This window comes from Scardinius erythrophthalmus (assembly GCF_964197995.2).
Source record: "Scardinius erythrophthalmus genome assembly, chromosome: 20".
NCBI lineage: Eukaryota > Metazoa > Chordata > Actinopteri > Cypriniformes > Leuciscidae > Scardinius > Scardinius erythrophthalmus.
The window spans coordinates 36727088-36749527 of record NC_138240.1 but is presented as its reverse complement, the minus strand read 5'-3'; the positions used below and the strand labels follow the sequence as shown (position 1 = coordinate 36749527).

At 38.8% G+C, this 22440-nt stretch overlaps 1 protein-coding gene across 2 annotated transcripts in view; it reads right to left on the bottom strand.

Annotated features, from left to right (window-relative positions):
• Window positions 1-815: 815 nt before the first annotated feature.
• Window positions 816-22440, bottom strand: part of LOC308680502 (nuclear factor 7, brain-like) — a 33533-nt gene continuing 11908 nt past the window's right edge. The window contains exons 2-7 of one of the 2 annotated variants that reach the window (XM_081348639.1): window positions 13796-14077; window positions 7586-7681; window positions 7141-7371; window positions 7041-7063; window positions 6841-6959; window positions 816-2094 (exon numbers count right to left, since the gene is read on the bottom strand). In XM_081348639.1, coding sequence (XP_081204765.1) covers window positions 1592-2094; window positions 6841-6959; window positions 7041-7063; window positions 7141-7371; window positions 7586-7681; window positions 13796-14077 — 1254 coding nt within the window. In that variant the 3' untranslated portion in view covers window positions 816-1591. Of the gene's footprint in view, window positions 2095-6840; window positions 6960-7040; window positions 7064-7140; window positions 7372-7585; window positions 7682-13795; window positions 14437-22440 lie in introns of those variants that run through there. The other variant, XM_081348638.1, reaches the window with a different exon arrangement.

The window sequence follows — 22440 nt, the reverse complement described above, 5'->3', positions numbered from 1 at the left end:
CCACCTAATCCGGCTTCATGGTACAGGCCCCTGTTCGCTACTCGGTGTGCTCTCGTTTATTTTGATGTGATTACACAACAATATCAACTGTGGTTTCAATGACCCATGACCAAATAAACACTGTAATAAATAAATCATGTAATATTTTTTAGAAATTATAATACTGGAATGCAGAAATACTTCACAGAACAAACTGCCATATAGCTAATTTAAGACAATATGTTCGAAAAAATACATAGATGGAAAAATTCTTGTGCTTATTATCTTATGAGTCAACTAAAGTGTCAAAGTGGATTTACATCGAATATTAGATTTATGTTTCCAGTAAAGATTGTTTGCGAAAAAAAAAGGTTTAGTGCATCAAAATGTTTACCGAAATGGGAATGACAATTATCGAATCATTTTTTGATTATCGATCATCGAATCTTTTTCCATTTAACTTCAAATGTTGGGAAAAACTAGTTTGGAAAAACTTTTTGTTGAGAAAAAGGGTTTTAAAGCAAATAAATATAGTGTCACATGACAGAAGCTGTATTTGTTGATCCCGTTAAAGCACCGTTAAAAAGGTTAATAATATTCATATAATTAAATTGTATATTAAATTATTTTATCACTATTGGTAAGAATAATACATGTTACCTCTCTAACATCATTCTTCCTTATTTTTGTAATTTTGTCTGTTTTTTATAATCTAAAAAAAGTTAAATAGAAAAATAGCCTAATAGCTGCAGCAGTTTCTGAATATTGCTGGATCAAGTACTGATTTAAATAGTCTTTATAATGAAGTACAAAAAAATCATAAAAAATAATTGTTTGTATACAATTTAATAATATATAATAACATGTTGTTTGAAATGGATGAGGAAAACAGCGCCTTGAAAATCTCTCCGCTCGTCAAAACTACAAATGTGCATCTGTCAAACGAAGGAAGACTGAAGGACTTTCCAATAAAGGCAGAAAGAAAGGTAAAATAAACATGTTACGTCTGTAAAGTATTGTTTCCACAACTTAAACCCTAATTATCATCCCAAACATTTAATCTTTCACTCTGAGCATTAAATCACATAATCACATATTATTTATTTAAAACACAAGATTATCAGCAAGAACCTTTTACATCCATTTATTCCAATGAACAAATGATCATTTCTCCTCTATAACTGAAATAATTATTCATTTAGTCTCATGTTGAACAAACACTGAGAATGTGCAGAATTTACTGCTTCAGTGATTTGATGTAATACAAGAAAAAAATATGATATATAATCATATATAATTATGATGCAAAAAAGTCAGAAATTAATAAACACACATTGACTGAAATAATCGGGTAAATGTCAATTATCCTGAAAACATGAATGCTAAAACGGTCTCTAATCGGTCTAATTGTGTGAGGTGGAATATAAATGAAAACTTCTTGTTTATTGATCTGAGTGTTGCTGTAGTGCTGGATATCAGTCATGTGATCATCACGGCCCAATCACAGCCACCGTACTGATATTCAGATCAACAGCACTCTTACTCATGTGATATGGATTAAATATTGGAAACATGATGAAAGCAGGAAGATCCAGATCTACAGGAGTGACGTTTACTGACTATTGACCGGTAAGATCCTCAGAGAGGAAGAACTATAATTATAGAAGAATGGAAAGAGTGTGTGAGTGAAGGTGGTTGTGAATGTGTGTAGATGTGTGTTAGTTACAGGATCAGAGAACGACACCGTTCCTCCGTCATAGTCCAGATTCACTCTCACACGATCAAGCTTCTGTTTAACACAAAAACCAGAACCTAAAAGCTCTCCGTCCTCTTCATACTCCACACTCCAGACATCAGTGTTGAAGAAATCACGTCCCTTCCTCTGGTTTGATGCTGTAGTTACTCCAAGAGTCCAGTCTAAACTCTCTTTAACCTCCACATCCCAGCAGTGTGTTCCTGAGTTAAAACCCTCTGAACCCAGAACACAGTTATAATAGTCAAATCTCTCTGGATTATCAGGAACAGGTTGTTTGTTCCCGCTGTTTCTCACACTGGTCAGATCATCAGACAGGACGAGATGTGGATGAGCCGTGTTTGGATCCAGAATCACAGGAGCTGATGAGACACAATCAACAGAAGCTTTTATTCTGATCTTCATATAATGATCAAGAGTGAACCCAACACAGATTATTATGAATTATGACACTCGTCCTGTTGATCAAACACATTTTCCTCTGATCACTGTCAGTGCTGTTATTAGTTTCACACTCGTTTTTATCATCAGCGTTTAACGGCATCAACTACAAACATTAAATATGAGATTCAGACATTTGTGTCCATCAAGAGAAACTGATACTTTGGGAAAGTTAAATAACAATAAATCAATGAGATCTGTTGAGATTTATGCTGTAGATGAAGAACTGTAAGTGTGTGTCTGATCTTCAGCATCTGATCATCTTCATTTTATTGGCTCTTATAGTCTGTGTTTTGTTTTAAATTAATTTATTATGACCAGGGGTGTTTCTAGGTTTTAAAAACATCAGGGGCTGAGCCTGAAACATCAGGGGCTGGGGTGGGTAACAAGATAACATGATTCGATACAGAGAATAATGTATATTTTAGGCCTATATGCAGGGGGCAGACTGGTTAAAAAATTCAGTCCTGGCACTGTTGCCACACCAGCCCATATTAGCACACAGACACACACATTAAAATGTGAGGTAGTTAGGGGGGTTCGGGGGCATGGTCCCCTGAGAAAATTTTGATTTCTCGGACCTACATATGTGCATTTTAAGGTGTTTGAAGGCCAACATTTTTTGATAACAATAGCTTTAAAAGCTTGTCAGTGGGCAGTAGCATAAATTATTTGTCAAGCAGATAACAGATTCTTAAACATGAGAATGAGGATAAATGTTGAAATGAATGATCCACACTAGAAAATGGAAATGCAAAATGTTTCTGCTTATAGTTGACAATACACAATCACATATTCCAAACAGGAATGGCCTTAAATGAGAAATCTTTCAGGGATTATTTTGCATAGATGTAAACTTTTTAGCATTAAAGTTTGGTTTCAGCAACTTGTTTCTTTCTTGAGTTAATCAGTGTTTTTGGCACTATTAAATCAGTTAAATTAAATTTCAATTGTTCACTCATAAAGGCAGTCACTTGTCACCACCTACTGGCTTAATGATGCAAGTTGCGCAAACACAGACAAGCGGAGTGATACAAACTGTGAAAAGGCTGATGCTGGTGAAATATTCGAACACATTCGAGGACCTTATATATATAGGCTACATATCAGAGTTAAATAGGAATACATTGTAATAATGTTAATCAAGCAGACTAAATCACACGACTGCACAGCAATATTTAAAGGGGACATATCATGCCAAATGCACTTTTTTAGCCCTTAAATGCATTTTGTTGTATATTAGGAGTGTTTAGAAGTACAGAAAATATGAAATTATTCTCTTCAGGTGCTTTGTTGATATCTTTATATTCTGTTTTGGCCTTATTTTTCAACCTGTTCCGATTTTTCTGTTATCTATGACGTTTTTTGAACTATTACGTCACAGTATTTGCAGCGGAACTGCCAAATAAGGACATTGACTTCCGGCCCAACACTTCCAGCAATCCGCCATTTTTATTTCTCGCTGCAATTTTGTAGTCCAAGCTAAAGGATGCAGAAGTTACGAGAGGGTAAGTTAAAATGTTCGGTTGTTGGATGTAGTAACCCACACGCTTCATTACACCGTCTAATGTAGATAAACTGCCGCGCTTGTGACAGGGCGCATGTTTAACTGAAAGAACGAGCAGAGAGAGAGTCCCGGTCGCGCGCACGCTCTCTCTCTCTCTTCAGAGCCAGGCGAAAGTGTAAACAAGACATCACCGTCTCCAAACTAGACGCTGTCTTGCTCTCTCTCCCTCGCACATATTAATCAAAATAAATTGACACGGTGGTAAAATGTCGGAAGACCAAAGTTTCATGTATAAATACAGTACACACCATTGCGATACATCCATATGAAGACGTTGTTCTACAGGTTCGTCGTCTTCATTTTCATCTCGCTCCGGCTCCGACTCTGGCTCGAACATGTAAGGCTGGCTGGACAAGTCTTCCGTTGTTGACATTTTGTTAATAACGTGTGAATAAAAAGTTTCTGTGCCGCTAGATAATCTTATCTCTGCTATCAAACTACAAAAATGGCTGAACGGGGTGGAGTTGAACCGAGTGTGGGCGGGGTATGAAGTGTCTCAATTGTATTTAAAGAGACCGCACCAAAACGGGTTGCTCTCAGACGCACATCAGAAAAGGGGTAGAAAAGGGGCCTGTGGAGCTATAATAATGAGGAATTCAGACCCAAGCATTGCAGTTCCGCTTTATATAGACTACAAATGTATGATTTATATGTAAAAAGGAACAATTTAAAAGCATGATATGTCTCCTTTAAGCTCATTAAACAAATGAAATAATACAGATCTAGACAAATTGGGCTGCTTATAGTTAAAAGAATGTCATGAACGATCATTTAGGCTAGATGTAGGCCTATTTTTCACATTTTTGGTCACAAAATATTTAGTCAGTTTTGATGACTTTGCAATATTGATAAAATGTTAGAATATTAATAATGAAAAATGAGTAGGGCTACGCCAAAATGTGTAACATTTATGTAGCCTACAAAGGAATACAAAAGCCCCGACATAGAGTTTTGACGCAGCTTTAATCTCCCTTTTGGTTATTTCAATACTTAATTGACGACAGAACACGACGTTACATGCTAGTAGTTTATTTTGCGTGATACAGGGCGCGCCGCATTTGCGCGTGATTGAAGAGTGCGCGCCGCGAGCAAACGAGTGACATGACAGTAAGTTAGTTTTTCTGAGTTTTACTGACATATAGCCTGACAACATCTGGTCTGACAGAAGACTGTGCGGCGGTGCTGACTGCGTTATTTTTTATTTTTTTTAATTGCTGTGAGATTGTTTGCTATTGCGCGCAAATCCTGGAGATGAACTTGGATAGCTAAATCGCTCACGTGGTGCGTCTCTGTGTGAGAGTAACCATAGTAACTTTGATCTGCTTGAACACATTTTAATCGTCTTTAATACATGATTGATTCCGAAGGATAGATTAAAAGACCCGGTCAAATTTTTTTAAATAAATACAAAATTATTAAAAAATAATAATAATGATCAATAAATTCAATTTTTTGAGATCCGGGGCTATAAAAAAAACATCCGGGGCTGAAGCCCCGGATGCCCATGTCTAACGACGCGCCTGATTATGCACTGTCTATTGTGTTTGACTTACAATAATGAATCACCTTCAACACTTCCTAGCCACGCCCTAGCAACCATTGTCGAGCACCCTAGCAACCCAAATCCATAGAGGGACATCTTATAATCTGAATGTCATAGAGGAGTTGCGGTTGGTTTATATCATTCATAATGGCAAGCAGCCTTTGAAGTAACATCATTGGCAGCTGCCAAGCCACTCCCTAGCAACTAAAAAGAGCACCCTAGCAACTGTTCAGCAAGACCTATGACTATGCACCAGAACATTGTAGAGACATGGTGGTTGGCTCCTTTGACTAATGCTAGCAAACAGGACTTCCATCATGCTACACATGCTAGCAGAATAGCTACATGCTAAAAGTGATTAGCTAAGTGTTAAATCTTGTCAACAATGCTAACTAAAATGCAGTATCAGCATGCTAATCATGTTAGCACCATGTCCACAACATGTTAATCATGCTAGCATCATGTTAATCATATTAGCATCTTGCTAAAACATGCAATAAACATGGTGATTGTGTTAGCATCATGCTAGAAGCATGATAATCTTGTTAGCATTTCGTTAAAAGGATGTTTGCAAAATGTTAAACATGTTAGCATCGTGCTAAGAACATGCTAATCGTGTTAACAACATGATAAATGTGTTAACATCATGTTAACAAAATGCTAATTGTGTTACCATCATGTTAGCAACATGCTAATTGTGTTACCATCATGTTAGCAACATGCTAATTGTGTTGGAATCTACATTTTCTTCAGGAAATGTACATTCTAGTTATTATTGTAATTATTCTGAGACTAATTTTTTTAAAGCTGCCGTCGGCAAGATTTTTTTTGATCATATTCACTAAAACCGACACTATGCTCCGACAGAACAACATAAATCAGCCAGTTTTAGAGAAAACCCCGCGCTTCTATCTCCACCTGGAGCCTGTTATTTGTTTTGAAAAAATCCACCGCTCCCGGTTCTTCTGGTCCAATCAGCGCAGGGCTGTGTGAGATCTGTCAATCACAGTTCGTGCACACGCCACAGATAACCCCTCTCCCGCGCACGTTACAATATCACATGCACACGCCTGAAGTTCACAGCTGTGTTGGATTGGACGAAGTATGATGGCGGAGAGAAGATCTACTAACAAGCTTCCAATTTCTCGGTTAACAACCAGAGCTAGGAGGTTCAAAACAACCAAGGAAAAGAAAATGATGCTTCAATGCTGAAGAGATGGTGCGTTCACAGAAGATCTGGTGCACACACACTGACGAGCACAAACTCGATGGGAGGGTGATCGCTGGTGGTGGGGGAGGGGCATGAGAGTTGTAAACATTAAAAATTTTGGCTAAGTCGACTCAATCTGCCAGACTTGCCGACTGCAGCTTTAATTGTAACCTCCTAACAAACACCAAACTCATCTATCTATCTATCTATCTATCTATCTATCTATCTATCTATCTATCTATCTATCTATCTATCTATCTATCTATCTATCTATCTATGTCATGAAGAACCTCTAACTCTCCACCCATCCATCATGTCCAGCTCAGATCTCCTGCTGTCAGACTCACTGTTTTGGACGATGTCCTGCATCTTCTTCCAGACTCTGAACGGCAGGTTGCCCAAGTATGGTGGCACATGAATCAAAGCTCCAGAAGCCTTCTGTGGATCCGGCTGTGAGCTCTGGACTCTGGAAGAACATTCAGGAGTCAGAACTGCAGTGGCTTTGGATCAGAACCAGAGAGACCAGAGACAGCAGCAGATCACTCACCTTTCCATTGAGACTGGAAACTCCTGCAGAACAAACACACCATTTATCATCAAGAACTCAATCAATCATCAATCAATCAACCAATGATCTGAAATCAGACCTTCAGAAAGCAGACGTCATTGGCTTTCATCATCTCCTCCATGTCTTTGATTGTGTGTGAAAGAGCTGAGATGTGTGTGTTCATCTCCTCCAGCTTCTCCTTCATCCTCTGCTTCTTCTGCTCCTCTTCCTCCCTCAGTGCAGTGACTGTAGCTTCTTCTTCATCTCTGAGAAACTGATGAAGCTTCTCAAACTGCTGTTTAATCTGACGCTCTGTGTGCTCAGCTTGAGACTGAAATCAAAGCACATTCACTTCAATCATCTCAATCGACCCACATCATTAATATCCAAGATAAACTCGGATACCCGACATAAAACGGATCCAGAAGCAGATTGCTGCTAGTCATTTACAGAAATAATAAACTGTTATCCATTATATCAAATCATAACTGTATATAGTGATCCAACAGCTGTAATGAAAATTACTCTCATTTCTGTTTCCTCACCTTGATGTGTTGAACTGTTTTCTCAAACTCTGCTTTCATTTTTTCATTGTGTTGAAGTTTCTGTTGTAAGGACTTCAGTGCTGTATTGAGCTCCTCCTAGAATTGAACAAAAATACATTAAAACACCAGATTACAGTGAAGAGAAGACAATACAGTGATATGATCATATAATGCAGTGAAAAAGTATTTGCCCCCATCCTGATTTCTTCTGTTTTTGTGTACATCTCATACTAAATTGATTCAGAAATTGCAACCTGAGTAAACACAAAGAACAGTTTGTAAATGACAATGTTTTGTCAAAATTATCCAATACTGGGTCGGCGTGAAAATGTATTTGCCCCCGTAGTTACTAATTCCTCAGATCTATGAAACTGCATTTATAATGTTGTTCAGCTGGACTAAACACAACCAGTCCTGATCACTGCAGCCCTGTTCAATCAGATCAACACTGAATACTGAAGCCTGATTGGTTCACGTCTGTGCACCTGTACACGTCGACACCTGCAGCTCTGTACTTTTCCTCTGCGGCTATCCAACTCTTTAGCAGAACATATCATTATTAAAAGGGTCATATGATGCGATTTCTTTTTTTTCTTTTTCTTCTTTTTCTTTAGTGGGTGTTTAAGATCTGCAGTGTTACAAAGCTCAAAGTCTCAAACCCAAAGAGATATTCTTTGTAAAAGTTAAGGCTCAGCCACACCTTCCTATAATGCTTCATTCAAGCACGCCGCCACAAATCTACGTCAGTGTGTGTGCGCAGAGTTTCATAACACCGCCCAGATGTATACGCAAAGAAAGAAGGTGCAACTTTTATTCTCGCTGTATTATTGTTGCAGCCGGCGCCGGCATGTCGTGGAGACGCTGTGAAACTACTTTGTTTGGCCTTCCATTAGAGGACAAAATTAGAAAACAGTGGTTAAGCTTTACTTACAACACTGTTCCAGAAACGTACAACCAAAATATTCGACTGTGTGCTGCGCATTTTTCGGAGGACTGTTTCCAGAACCTGCGAGAGTACAAGGCCGACTGTGCAGAAAGGCTGATTCTAGAAAGTGGGGCAATTCCATCTTTGCTAGTACAGTCTGGCGCTTCTGACTCACAGACACAGCCTGTAAGTTTTCATATTTTAATAATTTGCTACTGACTATTCAAATGCAAGTTTTGAGCAGTATAGAGTACGATCACAAATGCAGACATGATTTTATAGAGTAAGTTGGACTTGGATAGGTCGGTCCTGCAGCCCCATTATTCCTAGAAGTCCACGAAGAACTGAATAAGTCATGGCATGCTCCCTGCTCATCAAGCGTCCACTATTCCTCTTCGTCTGCCTTCACCTTTGTTGACGGCACAAAGGAAAAAGGATACACCAAGCGCCCCCCATTGGGAGAGACCGTCGCCGCACACCTCTGACTAAAGCTGCCCATCCCTCTAAGCCGTGCAGAGCTAGATCTGCCCTCGCGGTCAGAGAGTATGCAGCGAATGGTCCAGCTGGATCTGCCCCTCATACAATGGCGGTCCTTAAAGTCTACCAGGCCAACCTTCTCTGCACCATGGATGAAACTGGTCTTGACCCGGCAGCCTTAAAAGAGCTGTGCCTCGCCGACCTCGCCCTGCGTGCCACTAAGTCTACGACCCAAGCGATTGGTCGTGCCATGGCCAGTTTGCTGGTTCTCGAGCAGCACCTTTGGCCGAACCTGACGGTGTCAGAAATATTCAAACGGAGTTACTCGCTCCAGTTCTCTCGCAGGCTCCCCTGCTTCAGAAGTGTGACTAACACTTCAGTCTCGGACATCGATGCTCACGACCTCCGAGCTGAAGCATAAGCTCTGCTAGCGAAGGGCGACTCAGGCTTTTACAGTCGCAGGTGGGGTGCTAGGCCCTGTGCGAACTTGAAATGCGAGGCCCTGCTCTTTGATGTGGATGCTTAATTGCGCATGAATAACAGTCACACGGACGTAGCTGTTCTACCATATTTTCCGGACTATAAGTCAGATTTTTTTTCATAGTTTGGCTGGTCCTGCGACTTATAGTCAGGTGCGACTTATATATCAAAATTAATTAATTCTGACTAACATAAACCAAGAGAAAACATTATCGTCTACAGCCGTGAGAGTACAGATGCTGCTCCTGTAGCCTACCCCTGAAAAAAATAACTGAAGAAAACTAAAAAATTATTAACTGAAACATTAACCTAAAGACAACTGAAAAAGCCTGAACACAAACAAAATGCCCCCAAAAAGAAAAAAATCTCCATGTTTTCGGTGCTGATGCGGTGGTGACGCATTCATGTAACATGTAAGGGTGGTGCTGCAAATAACGCACCTAAAGGCTGTCACAAAGAACCAGCAAAAGTAATGATTATGAATATGTCAAATATAGCACGGAGACATTTTAATTGTTTACTAATAAACAAGTGTTTCTTGTGTCAGTGTCAGCTGCAAAGATGAAGTTGACGATGCTGACTCGCGATCTTCGCAGTAGTGAACGTGCCAGAGAGAAATGCACATTTCATATAGGGCTGGTCCGAATACCTTTTTTTGAGCTTCGAAGCTTCGGTAGTAATGAACATCGAATATTCGAAGCTTCGGAGAGATGGTGCTGAACATATTCTTCTCTCTAATAAAGGCAGGAATCTCTATGTGTCTGTATGTCCGTTTGCATTATTATTATTTCGAGAACCGTTCATCCAATCAACTTCACACGGGAGTGCAGTGTCGCATTTGGTGCAATATAGATGGACACGCGAGACGCGACACATTCAGAATTTAAACTTTTAGTAAACTACAGAACAGCGCGAGCGGGAAGCGGCGCGCCTCACGCGGGCAGGGCTTATATTCTCTGAAAACGGACACTGCACTAGTGATATAAAACGCACACACAGGTCTGTTAAAGGGACACTCCACCCATTTGCACTAAGCTTTGCATTGTTAGAAACCCAGTCATACTATTGAATGGTCGTGCAACACTCTCTCATTTTCCCCTGAGACGGGAGAAATCCGTTATTTACCTCTTACACTTCCTCCCACAATGACGCAAAAATCGTCATTTTGCGTCATTGTCGGAGGAAGTGTAAGAGGGGGGGATTTCTGTTGAGACTACAAGCACTAGTTCCTCATCTCTCCAATCTTTCCCAGGGGCGGGACCCGCTCACGCTACAGACCTATTACAGATCAGTGGGTGGGACTTTACTCTCTGAAACTGAAAGCAATATCCTCCATCTTGTTTGAAGCTAAGCTAACAGGCGCTGTGGAGACAGATGTAAAGTTATGACAATAGCAGAGGAGAGTACTCAATATGATATAGAAGAAGAGGATTTCGGAAGTCTGATGCTTGAATCAGGTGTTTGTGGCTACCTTTACAAGCCGCATTATAGCGAAGAGCAGCCGAGGCAGAAGACCTGCCTGCCGCGGACGAGGAGCCCAGACTGGCTCGAGTTAGGGCGGACTGGTGGCGCCGGTGATCTCACTATGCAACTACGAACACAGAGATAGAGTCTGCGGCAAAGAATTTCAACGATGACAATTTCGCCTGGACGAAATCTCTGAATCAGACGAGGACACGGACGTTTGTGTTGTGAACTATCCTAGTTTCGCACCGCATATGTTCTGACTGAACATCTAGGTACCATGCAATAATTCACCTTTTCGAAAGAAATAAAAACGAGGAGTAATGCACTAATGAGTTCGCCAACTAACTAGACATTTTGTGTGAAATGAATTTCAAGCTCCGGTGGTAGCTAGCCTTGTAGACGGAAGAGTGATTTCTCTTATATGCAGATATGCGCTGTTCTGGATTAGTGGGAGTGGCTTGCGGAGCTGTGCAATGTGGTGCATTGTGGGAGTTGTTGTCTTTCATACAAATGCGTCCTGAAGTTATTTTTTGTCTTTCCTCGGTCACAAAGGCACCAAATTCAAAATTTATTTTACATTTCGACTACATATATGACCCACTTTCAATAAAAAACAATGTTCCTATGGGTGGAATGCCCCTTTAAATGAAGCAATACTTTTAAGGTAGTCTAATATTTTTCTGACTAACAAATTACTGACACAGTAAAGGGTAGATTTAAATAAAAAACAACGAAATTTAAATAAAGAAAAACAAAATTTAAATAAAGAAAAAACGATATTTAAATAAAGAAAAACGAAATTTAAATAAAGAAAAACGAAATTTAAATAAAGAAAAAACGAAATTTAAATAAAGAAAAACGAAATTAAATTAAATTAAAAACGAGATTAATTTAGATTGATAATAACGGGTAAAAAGGCTAATACATTTTGTTTCTATTATTCTATTTTCCTCAATGTCAAAGCAACGCAGCTTAACCCAAAACACAAGCTCAGGCATGCACTTCGGTCCATACAAACTCCGCTGTTCTGCGCTCTAGCCAGAGAACACTCCCATTGCTGGAACACTTAGGCGTCGGTTCTATTTCTAGCAAGCACGTTTTCCGCGTGGCCTGAGTGTTTCATGCAGGCAGTGTGTGGAAACTCCAACCTGTTAAGATGGGAGCCAAAATAAAAACGGACACACCACGCAGCCAGTGAGTCGCCGGCCTTATTCAAGCGCGAATGAGAACCGTTTCGCGGGGGATCCCAGGTGTGCAAAAAACAAACAAAAAAACGAATATTCGAATGTCAAATTTTCAAATCGAATACCAACCCACCGAACGATTATTCGAATATTCGGGTCCAGCCCTAATTTCATAAGGATTACATTAGCAGAGAACAGTCTGTTTTCTTTCGTTTTGAATTGTTCTGTTTAAAAGTAGACATTTCAAGCTTTCTTTATATTTCTCAGGTCTGTGACAGGCTACCTTATACCGAGTTTCGGTTAATTTATGAGACAAGCTCCAGTTCACGTGCCGGTGCCTTTGTGTCGTGAATATCTATTTTCTACTATATTATCTACTATATAAAATTAAGATACAATTTATACAAAACGAAATTAAATTTAAAGACAGGCTTTGTGCTTTCTGTTTGAGGTCTCTGTGAAAGTTTTAAAGCAGTCTTTTAGTGCCGCTTTCAGAGCGCTCACGTCCGTAATGGAGAACTGTCCCGTCCGTAAAAATATATATTTGTATTTTTTTGTGTGAAATAGATTTCTAAATAAATGCGACTTATAGTCCAGTGCGACTTATATATGTTTTTTTCAGTGTCGGCGTGGGTTATGCAGATGCTAGCTGTTGCCACCGCATCTCTGGAAGTGCTGATAAATTTATCCAGTGATCCCCGCAGTGACTTATGAAAGTCTTCCTTCTTTTTAATTTTTTTCCTTTTCTCATAACCTGATTCGTGCTTGCGAAATTAGTCGCGTTCTCTTGCAGCTGACATGTTGGCTTTCCCTCGCTTTAGCTTTCCCCCTAAAAAAGGACGCATTACATAATTTGTTGGATTTTTTATTTTATTTTTTATGTGATCTTGACAGAGACATCTCATAGATACATAACTAATGTATTATAACAAAAATTAAAAAATAGTTCGCATCCTAAATTACCTCAATGTTTGGCTGCTTTTGGCCTAATCGAAGGCCTGATCGCACAAAGATCTTTGCTCCTCACAACGGCCGACCTTCGGCCTCTCTCGCTAAAGACACCCTTCTGCTGGCTCTGGCATCGGTCAAGCGAGTTGGTGATCTGCAGGCTCTTTCAGTTGGCTCTTTCGAGTTTGGGCCTAATGACAGTAAAGTTCTCCTTAGACCAAGACAAGGCTATGTGCCTAAGATGCTTTCCACGGTATTTAGAGCTCAGGTCATAAAGCTCTCTTCCGTTCTGCGCTAGTAGCACAGCACTGTTGGATTGCGTTCCCCATAAGTATCAGCTACTTATGCAAGGCGAGTGAACAGTATCGAAAGGGGATGTTCCAGTTACTAACGTAACCCTGGTTCCATGAGATAACGGGAATGAGTATTGTCTAGTTTGTCGTGCTACTGTACACAAGTCGATGCTGCTGCTCATCAGTAGAAAAATTCGGACGAAAATGGCTTTCGGTGTGACTTAAATAGGCAGTCAGTCCTGTCCGTTTTTGGCGACTGAAAAGTAATTTGTCTGTGCAGGTGCAGAGCAGGCTTCAGTATTCAGGGAAAAACTAAGTTTATTCAGTTACTGATGCAATGCTCATGATCTCAGGGAACCGAGGATACGTTAGTAACCGGAACGATCTGTGACTCGTAATGGTTCTTTACATGTGAATCAAGAAACATTTGTCTTACCTTATATGATGAAACCACTTCACTGATGGGTCTGAATTTATGATTGTCATGTTGTTTTGAATCTCTGCACACGATACACACAGGCTGTTTGTCCTCCAGACAGAAGAGTTTGAGTTTCTCACTGTGTAAACTGCAGATCTCCTCAGACCCTGATGAACGCCTCTCATTTCTCTCCTTCAGGAACGACTCACACAAGTTTTTTAACACAAGATTAACTGGAGGATGATAGTTTGATCTTCTCCTGCAGACAGGACACTCCTGAGATTCCTTGGTTCTCCAGAACTGTTGAAGACACTCTTTACAGAAACTGTGACTACAGGATAAAATAACAGGAGCCTCGTAGATTTCACAACACACAGGACAAGAAAGTTCTTCTGCAGAGACATTTAGTGACTCCATTTTCACTGTTTGAGCTCCAGCAATCTAAACTTTACTTTCACTTTCTGAACGACTGTTTAAAAAACAAATCACCATGAGAATCACAAAGATCAGAAAACAAATTTGTTCAGAAAGAAACATCTCAAATTCTTCTGTAAAGTTTTTCTCTTCGTATTCCACTGATCGCTGATTCTTTATTGCTTTTGTCGAGACAAAGTCAGTATGGCAGAAAAGAGAAATAACAAGTCAGCCTCTTCCTGGTTAGTGTTGTAAGAGGGTGGAGCTTCTGATCAACCCGTGTTGAAACAAGTCAAAGAACAACATCAGGATTTCTTCATGTAAAATTAACTTGAATTGAAACGTTAACATATAACGCTTTAAAGCCTTAGATAAAACACAAAAGAACAATGAAAATACTGAAAATATTAAAAATAAAAAATAAAAGATCTCAAAACCTTTGTCACAGAGTTTTTTCAGGGTCTGACATGATCCAATCTTTCTCAAAATTATTTCTTCTCATGCTGAAGTTTCAGTGATAAACACTCCTCTGTTTATCATGCTGATTGTCAGTGTTTGTAGAAACGAACAGATCAACAGATTAAAAGTCCTGAATAAACAGGAGAAACGGAGATGAGACAAAAGTTTGTCTCTCAGGAATCACTCATCAGCACCTTTGTTAATACTTTCTTGTCACTTATGAAAAATATACTCACTTCATTTGCATAAAGACATTTCTTAACGAATAGAATTTCAATATACAGTGCGTGCAGAATTATTAGGCACGTTGATTTTGTGATCATATTTTTTTTCCAGGCACATTTTACCAATTCCAAACCACATTAATCGTAATATAGTGCAGCAGATTAATGGCATATTTCAAGAGAATCGTTCAAATTGGTATAAAAGCATGAAATTTGGCACAGATACTCTCTAAGGGTCACTTTTTGGGAAAAAGGCGTTGGCCATCCAAAAATTCAACATGGCGGCCATTTTTTCAAGATGGCCGCTATTTCTGTCAAATGCTCATTATGTCAATCGTTCAAACAGTGATGTAGACATAACATTTTGTGAAAATACTCTCTTCAGAATGTTTTTTTGGAAAACGGTGCTTGTCCCTCAAAAATTCAAGATGGCAACCATTTTTCAAGATGGCCGCCATTTTTCTTGAATCCTTAACTTTTTTTTTCAAATGGTGATGCTATCATGAAATTTGGTACAAATATTCTTAAAGGAACATTATCATGGAAAAAGATGTGTGCCACTCAAAAATTCAAGATGGCGACCATTTTCAAGATGGCCACCATTTCTGTCAGAGCGCAATTTAATGTGTTAAGGAAGGTTTCGTTTAATAGAGTGAACGTCATTACACAACCAGGGCACACTGGTGAATTCACTGCTGTGGAACTCAGCATGGGGTTCAGTGTCAGCTGATCTAGTTTTACTTGCACTGTAGTTCTTGACTAGTAGTAATAGTATAGCTTAGTTTAGTGTCCCAAATGCTGTCTAACAGCCCCTCATCAATTAGCTAGTAATAGATGTAGTTAGATAGCCGCACCTGAATTGACAGGTTGTGGGGCAATACATGACTTGTTCATGTATGCTTACCTGGAAGGTGTACAGATCACACGGGACTTAAATGGCACTGGATGAATGATTGGGCTAGGTGTAGGTGACCCGTACCTAGATGTATCGCATAAGTGATTGTGTACTATGTCTATGATTGAGGTGGTAAAAGGATAACCCCTCGGCCTTAATCAGACAACAAACCTCCAAAATGGCAAATGAAAATCCCATGTCAGCCAAGAGGCCAACTGGACGAAATGTTGTCTTTGTCAGACAGACACAAAGGAACCCCTCCAATCACCACCTACCCATCATGTTTCTCAACATGATGGCTATAAAATGATTGCCACCAACATTCCACTCTTTCACAAGGTGAACAAAATGCCAATGACCCTGGACCTGGAACGACTGGATGAAGGTGGTGGTATAGAAGCTACTTTGAGAAGGAACTAAGCGAAGTATCACTACAATTGTCGACTTTGGTTCAACAACACAAAGTTACTTCGTGCCCAGAAGCAACAATCCGATTCTCAATGTAGTGAGACAGATGAAGGCCAAACAAAGCATCGCAGAACCATGATGCAGAAAAGTCTAGATGATCAGGTTTGCTTTCTTTGTGATAACATATCTCCTGAATCTGACCTACGTCAGGTAATGACACTGCAACTGAATGACAGACTACATGAATGTGCACAAACATTGAATGATGCTAAATTATTGTCTCAACTAAGTGGTGCTGATGCCATTGCACAGGAGCTGAAATACCATCATTTGTGTCTCATTCATCTTTACAACAGAGAGAAACTCCACCTCAGAAGGCTTGAGAAAGAGTTGTTGAGGCAAAAACAAGTAACTAACAAAACAGCATCAGGCATAAGAGACATTAGGATTCAAATTGTCCTTAAAAGGTATTTATTCTTGCAAGAATAGTTCCCAGTCCATCCACAGTCCAGCTGCAGGCGGAGTGAGACCCAGAGCAGAGGTTGACCAGCTACTTTATAGTGTTCTATTCAAAAGCTATCTCCTACAGCCCCCACTAAACAAAATAACAAAAGGGACCCCCCCTTGAACCCTCCCCAGCCCGGGGGTCTTCTCACCTCTGAAGTCTCACACACACCTTCCAGCTGTATCAGCATCATAAAAGAAACTCAAAATACATCCAAAGAACGCATGGCATTCATTTGCTAAATCATTGAAAATAAAATACAAAGAAAAGATGAATTTTTCCACAACAATATTCCTCCTCTTTATCATTCTCTGATAAACAACATAGAAAAAATTCACTCTTGTTTTCTAATCAAACCCATTATACTATTAAATCTTTAAGAATAGAATTAATTCAAGTCTTAATTCAAGAACAGTTATACCCTTCATGTATATCAATACTAAGCCCTAATTTGATTCAATCAAATAAAATCGCAAAACTTTTCTTCAACCATTAATTGGTCAACATTTTCTCCAGATATGTTGATCATCTCGTTGCCTCATGGACGTTCCATCTTCACCAATATGACACTTTGCATGCCGTAGAGAGGATTTTTTTTTTTTTTTTTTTTCAACGTTGGCAGGGGAGATATGTTTCTAGCACATATCATTGATCCCCTACTTTATTCTTTGCACTGGCGTGTGAGGTTGTTGATGTTGGTTGGTATAGTTTAGGTCAGATGCTTGGACCCAGGTCTAACATCCTTCAATCATTTTCAAATCCTTACAAGATTTTCCCTTAGATCACGATCGCACCCCCACTGGAATGAGTCATTTACTGTCTACTGTCACCTGCGAATGGAGACCTTAAGTGATTTTGTTAGTGACCGCTTGTCTTGTCGTCCCTTTGGTGTGACCTGTGAAATTTTCAACCTGAAACATATCACCGGATAATTTCTTGCTCATTGAATAGCACTCAGGGTCCTTGTTCCCCTGAAAAAAACATTCAACCCATGTTGCTCATGTTAACAAAACAATACAGAATCAGTTCTGTTTGGTTCAATCCATCCTGACATCCTGCAAAATGAAACTTTTAAGTTAGGCATTACACAGGGTTAGGCACTGTTTCTTCACTTTGCTCATGCCATGCGCAAAAGTCTGCATCTTCTGTAAAGAAAAACAAATGTTGAGGTTATTGTCACATAGTTTTCTTTTGTCTGCTGTGCTGCCACATCTGCTCCGGCGTTTCCTGTCGAAACAATTCTTGTTATTAGCACACTTAAAATACAAACAATGCACACAATTAAACCCAATGTCCTCCCAACATTTATCTTCCCACCTGTGCGATGGCTTTCAGCAAATGCCAACCCCTTACTAAACCAGATCTAGCTGGTTAAGACAAATAAAGTTCTTCTAACCCCTCCTGGACCTTTACTGTCCTCACATACCGATGAGGTCAAAGCTAGATAACCTCTCAGCCTGCTGTGAAGACAATGGGTTTAGCCCTCCCCCCTGGGTTTACTGTTTTCCCACCTGTGAGGCCGAAATGTCTTTGTTTGTGGCCTGAATACAAATTATCCATACTAAAAAGTTCAGAGACTCATCTGACCACTTGTTTTACTGTGCGTTGTCTTGTTCCCGCCATGAGCATATTCATCCTCCTCTTGATGCACGACACCCATCTCGTGCATAAATTTAACATAATAAAATTCTCTTACTTTTATCAGACGCTTTTATCCAAAGCGACTTACATTTCAAGGTACACATTTACATTCTTATCAGTTCTTGCTTTCCCTCGGAAATTGAACCCATGACTTTGGCGTTACAAGCGCTAACACTCTACTGTTTGAGCTATAGGAAAACTGCAATATTTGTTAGTATTTATTTGGTAACATTTGTTTGGATAAAGTTTGCTAACCCAAACGTTGTCCTTAAGCCAAATTTCCTTTAGACATCTTTCTCTGCCTCTGAAATAAAGATATTACTTAAAGCCACAATTTCATCTTCTTATCAAATTGTTTTAAGGCAACGGCCTCTAGTTTCACAGCGTTTCTTGCTTTTCAGGCCTATTGTTTGTTCTCTTAAGCAACTGTCATCTATGAACATTCTTCAGGTCATCAATTGGTCAGGTCATACTTCGTCAACGTCAGTCGGATAACAATCTCCCCCTTTTACAATAGATAACTGTTAAGGGCTCTCTGGATAATCTGATATTTACTTAGCCTACGTGTTTGTTGCTGTCAAATCTATAACTTTTTCTCAGCACATGACTGACGGCTATCTATGACTTCACAATTCTAATTTACACATCAATACTTAAACCTGTCCAGAAAGTAATTCAAATCTACTGCACATCATAAATGACCAAAATAATAATTAATAGACAGAGCTCGATGATCAATCAACTTAAAGCTCATCCTGTTCTGTGTTGCCTTCTCATCAGATTGACTCACAATCCTCAGCTTACTTTCACATTTGTCATTTGCCTTAACCCATCTATAATGCTAAAACACTCTTTCCAGAGGTTAATGACAAATTTATACACACTATTCAGACAGAATAGTTGTCCTAAATTAACACATACTGTACAAAACATGAATTAACACTCACACTCATCCCTGACTATGAACCGCTCATATTTCTTATTCATATGTTTTCTCTAAACAGATTTAAATTTTAAATGACATTTTAAACTTCTCATTTTCCTGTAGCTTTTATCTAATTTTACATGGTATCTTAACCCGTTTCAAAGCATGTCTGTTCATTATTCATTTTCTCTTAGAAAAGTCAGCTGGGTTGTTTTGGTTCATTATCATTATTTTGCTTCAGCTTGCTTTAGCATGCTGATAACAGAAAGACTGACAGAATACCATCCGTTCCTTCACTCAAGCAGTCTCTCTCACTATTAACAAATAATCTTTTCAACAGCCTCCTAAGACTGTAATTTAGACAAAATCTAATAATAAATTAATTTCAATAACCTTTGACCATTAACCTTTATCCAGACTTTTCTTGAATCTACAAAAGCTGTCTTCACCTTTAGCCACCACCACGTCTAATGACCTTCAGGATTTAAAACTTACAAAACATCTCTTACATATCTTAAAGACATATTATTTCAATATCAACTTCTATAATATTTTCCCTTGCCCATAAGGCAACCAACATCATGTTCCTGATAAAAATTACGTTTTGTTACTGTCTCCACAACAAATAATGACAATCACCTCACGGTCTCAGCTGGCTCTTGAAAGCCCATTCCCATCAGCTCTTTATCTATAATCTTCATCAGGGTGTTGTCCCCTGGCATGGTTGCAAACACTTGTCATAATGAAAAACAAGCCATACAATGAATGCGGTTTCTTGCAAGTGGTATATAGAGGAACTCACATTTTCTGGGTCAGACATGCCGTAACTCCTCACAGCCCATCTGGCCTCTCAATGATCTGCTGATGCTGGTGGCCACTCAGTCAATCAGCGCCACTCTCATACCCAACTCACATAAAACACCGCCATTCTGCAGATACCCAGTGTCAGCGTGACCCTCTGTCTTAGGTTGACCTCTGGCCCTAGAGAATCTTACCCGTCTTTGAGTGATATCACTTCGTGCACACTGGTAACCGCTCTTCCCCATAACAGAATCTTTGACCATTTTCTTCAACATAATCAGTTCTGGAGCTTAGGAAAGGCACACTCAAGAGTCACCAGAGCACTCTGGACTGCCTAATAGTGTTAACACAGGGAGACAGGTTAATAACAACAGTATTTAATCACCTAAATCTTTTAAACATCTTCAAATCAGCAAAATCGCAATACTGAGATTATACTCAGTGAATTTAGTCATCACAACCGTCTATTCAGTGTATTGTTACATCTGTAGCCGGAGCCATCAGCCCTGTTTCATGGTGGAGGCTAAAATCAGACAAAGAAGTTACTGGTCCTAAACTAGTAAAAAAATGTCACTTCTATCGTTTAAGACTTCTTTAAAGTCATTCAGTTTTACATTTACAAATTTCCCTTTAAATGTATGAAATCTGAACTGCCTTGTAGCATGATTTCTTTTAACATCCATGTCTATGTTTCTTTTCAACTGAAACACTGTGCTTTAAACAGGCTCAGACAACAGCTTTCAGCTGACATTGAATGAGAGAGACTCTTGAAGCATTCAGGACTGGTACACTGCATTTCTCATAAACTTTTAACTTCAGACTTTAACTCTAGCCCATCTTAAGGCATCTTTTCCATAAATTACATGTATTTGTAATTCAGACATTACAAATTTCCACTCAGAATGAGTCTCTGTTGCACTGAAACTGTAGCAGTTTCAATCACAGCACATGCCAGATTTAGATAAGCAACTTGTTTCAGCCAAATCACAAGCTTATCTTTTGAAATCAACATTAACAAGCTTTTGTTTAATCAAATGCCTTTCTCATGTATTTTACATTTAGCAACTGTTAATCCTGTAACACTGCTTCTGCTTATTTTATCTTAAAGAAATAATAAGAATTATTCTAGTTCTTAATAACAATTTCATTTCAATTTTAGTTGTCAGGTTTTCAATTGCCATAATTTAATACCTGACTTCAATGTTTTCTCTAGGAGTTTATCAATCTGCTTCTATGATTCAACTTTTGAGGCTGCGCTCTCTGCTTGTGATAAAATTTTTTTTTGATTATCATTATAAATCATTCATTAGATTTGTCTCTCCATACCATCTAAAACCTTATCAAAGCGTTTCATTCAAGACACAATCATCCTTTTAGTGACCGGTACTTTTAAAATATTTTGCAACTCATTTAGTCTTATCCGTAATTTTACGTCAACCGGTACTTTTTATAGTTCTTTCCTTTCAAAAGGAATTCCTTACACTTAAATCTTTCAATCTTCTTACAACTTTCAAAAGTTCCAACTATGAACTTTATTTCTCCCTCATTTACTTTTACAGTCATACAGTGCGCATACAGTCACTGAATGACCCAGCTGACTGCAATAAAACACTCTCTGTTATTCTGCCTTTTATCTTTCTAACAGCTTCACCCTATTTTGCACTTCTGAAACATTGTGTTGTATTCAGGAAATGCAAACAGAGCCATTGATAAGCAGTTCTCTGTCTTTTCTTTTACAGTTGCAAATTCAATTACAATAGCCAAATTATAATCTTCATCATATTAACATTGATCTACTTTCTAACCCATATTAACACAGACTTTTCTTTAAATTTGTGTCATTTTGGCACTTTCTTTCTTTGGAGCCAGTTAAGTTATTGTTTATCTTTCCAATTACAATCAAACTTTTACTAAACATCATCTGCAAATCTCTTCAGAGCATGAGCAGAACTGCTTACAGCATTTGCTCTCTTTTATCTCACTATTTATCAGGACTGTTCAGTTACTCTTCATACAGTATTAAAACTTTAACGTGTCATTAATTTCATCAACACTGGTTTTAAAAGCTTATTCTTCTATCAAATGGTTAGTTTGCAGATTCAACTTAAATCACAAAATTGTATTATAATTATTCAGTCCCACTTATCTCTACTGTTTCACAGAAACCACAAGATTCCCTAAATCTTGTTCTCAGTCTCTAAATTACACACAGCTATCCTAGATGCTTGCACCTTCAACTCTTGTTACAAAAATATGGCAATCTATTCTTCAATACTCTTGGTTTCATATCATTAATACAATAAAGCATTCACATCGTAATTTCAATCATTATTTTATCTCTAAAATATAGAATTTTTCCCGTTTTGCTTACATTTGCGTACATGATTCCTT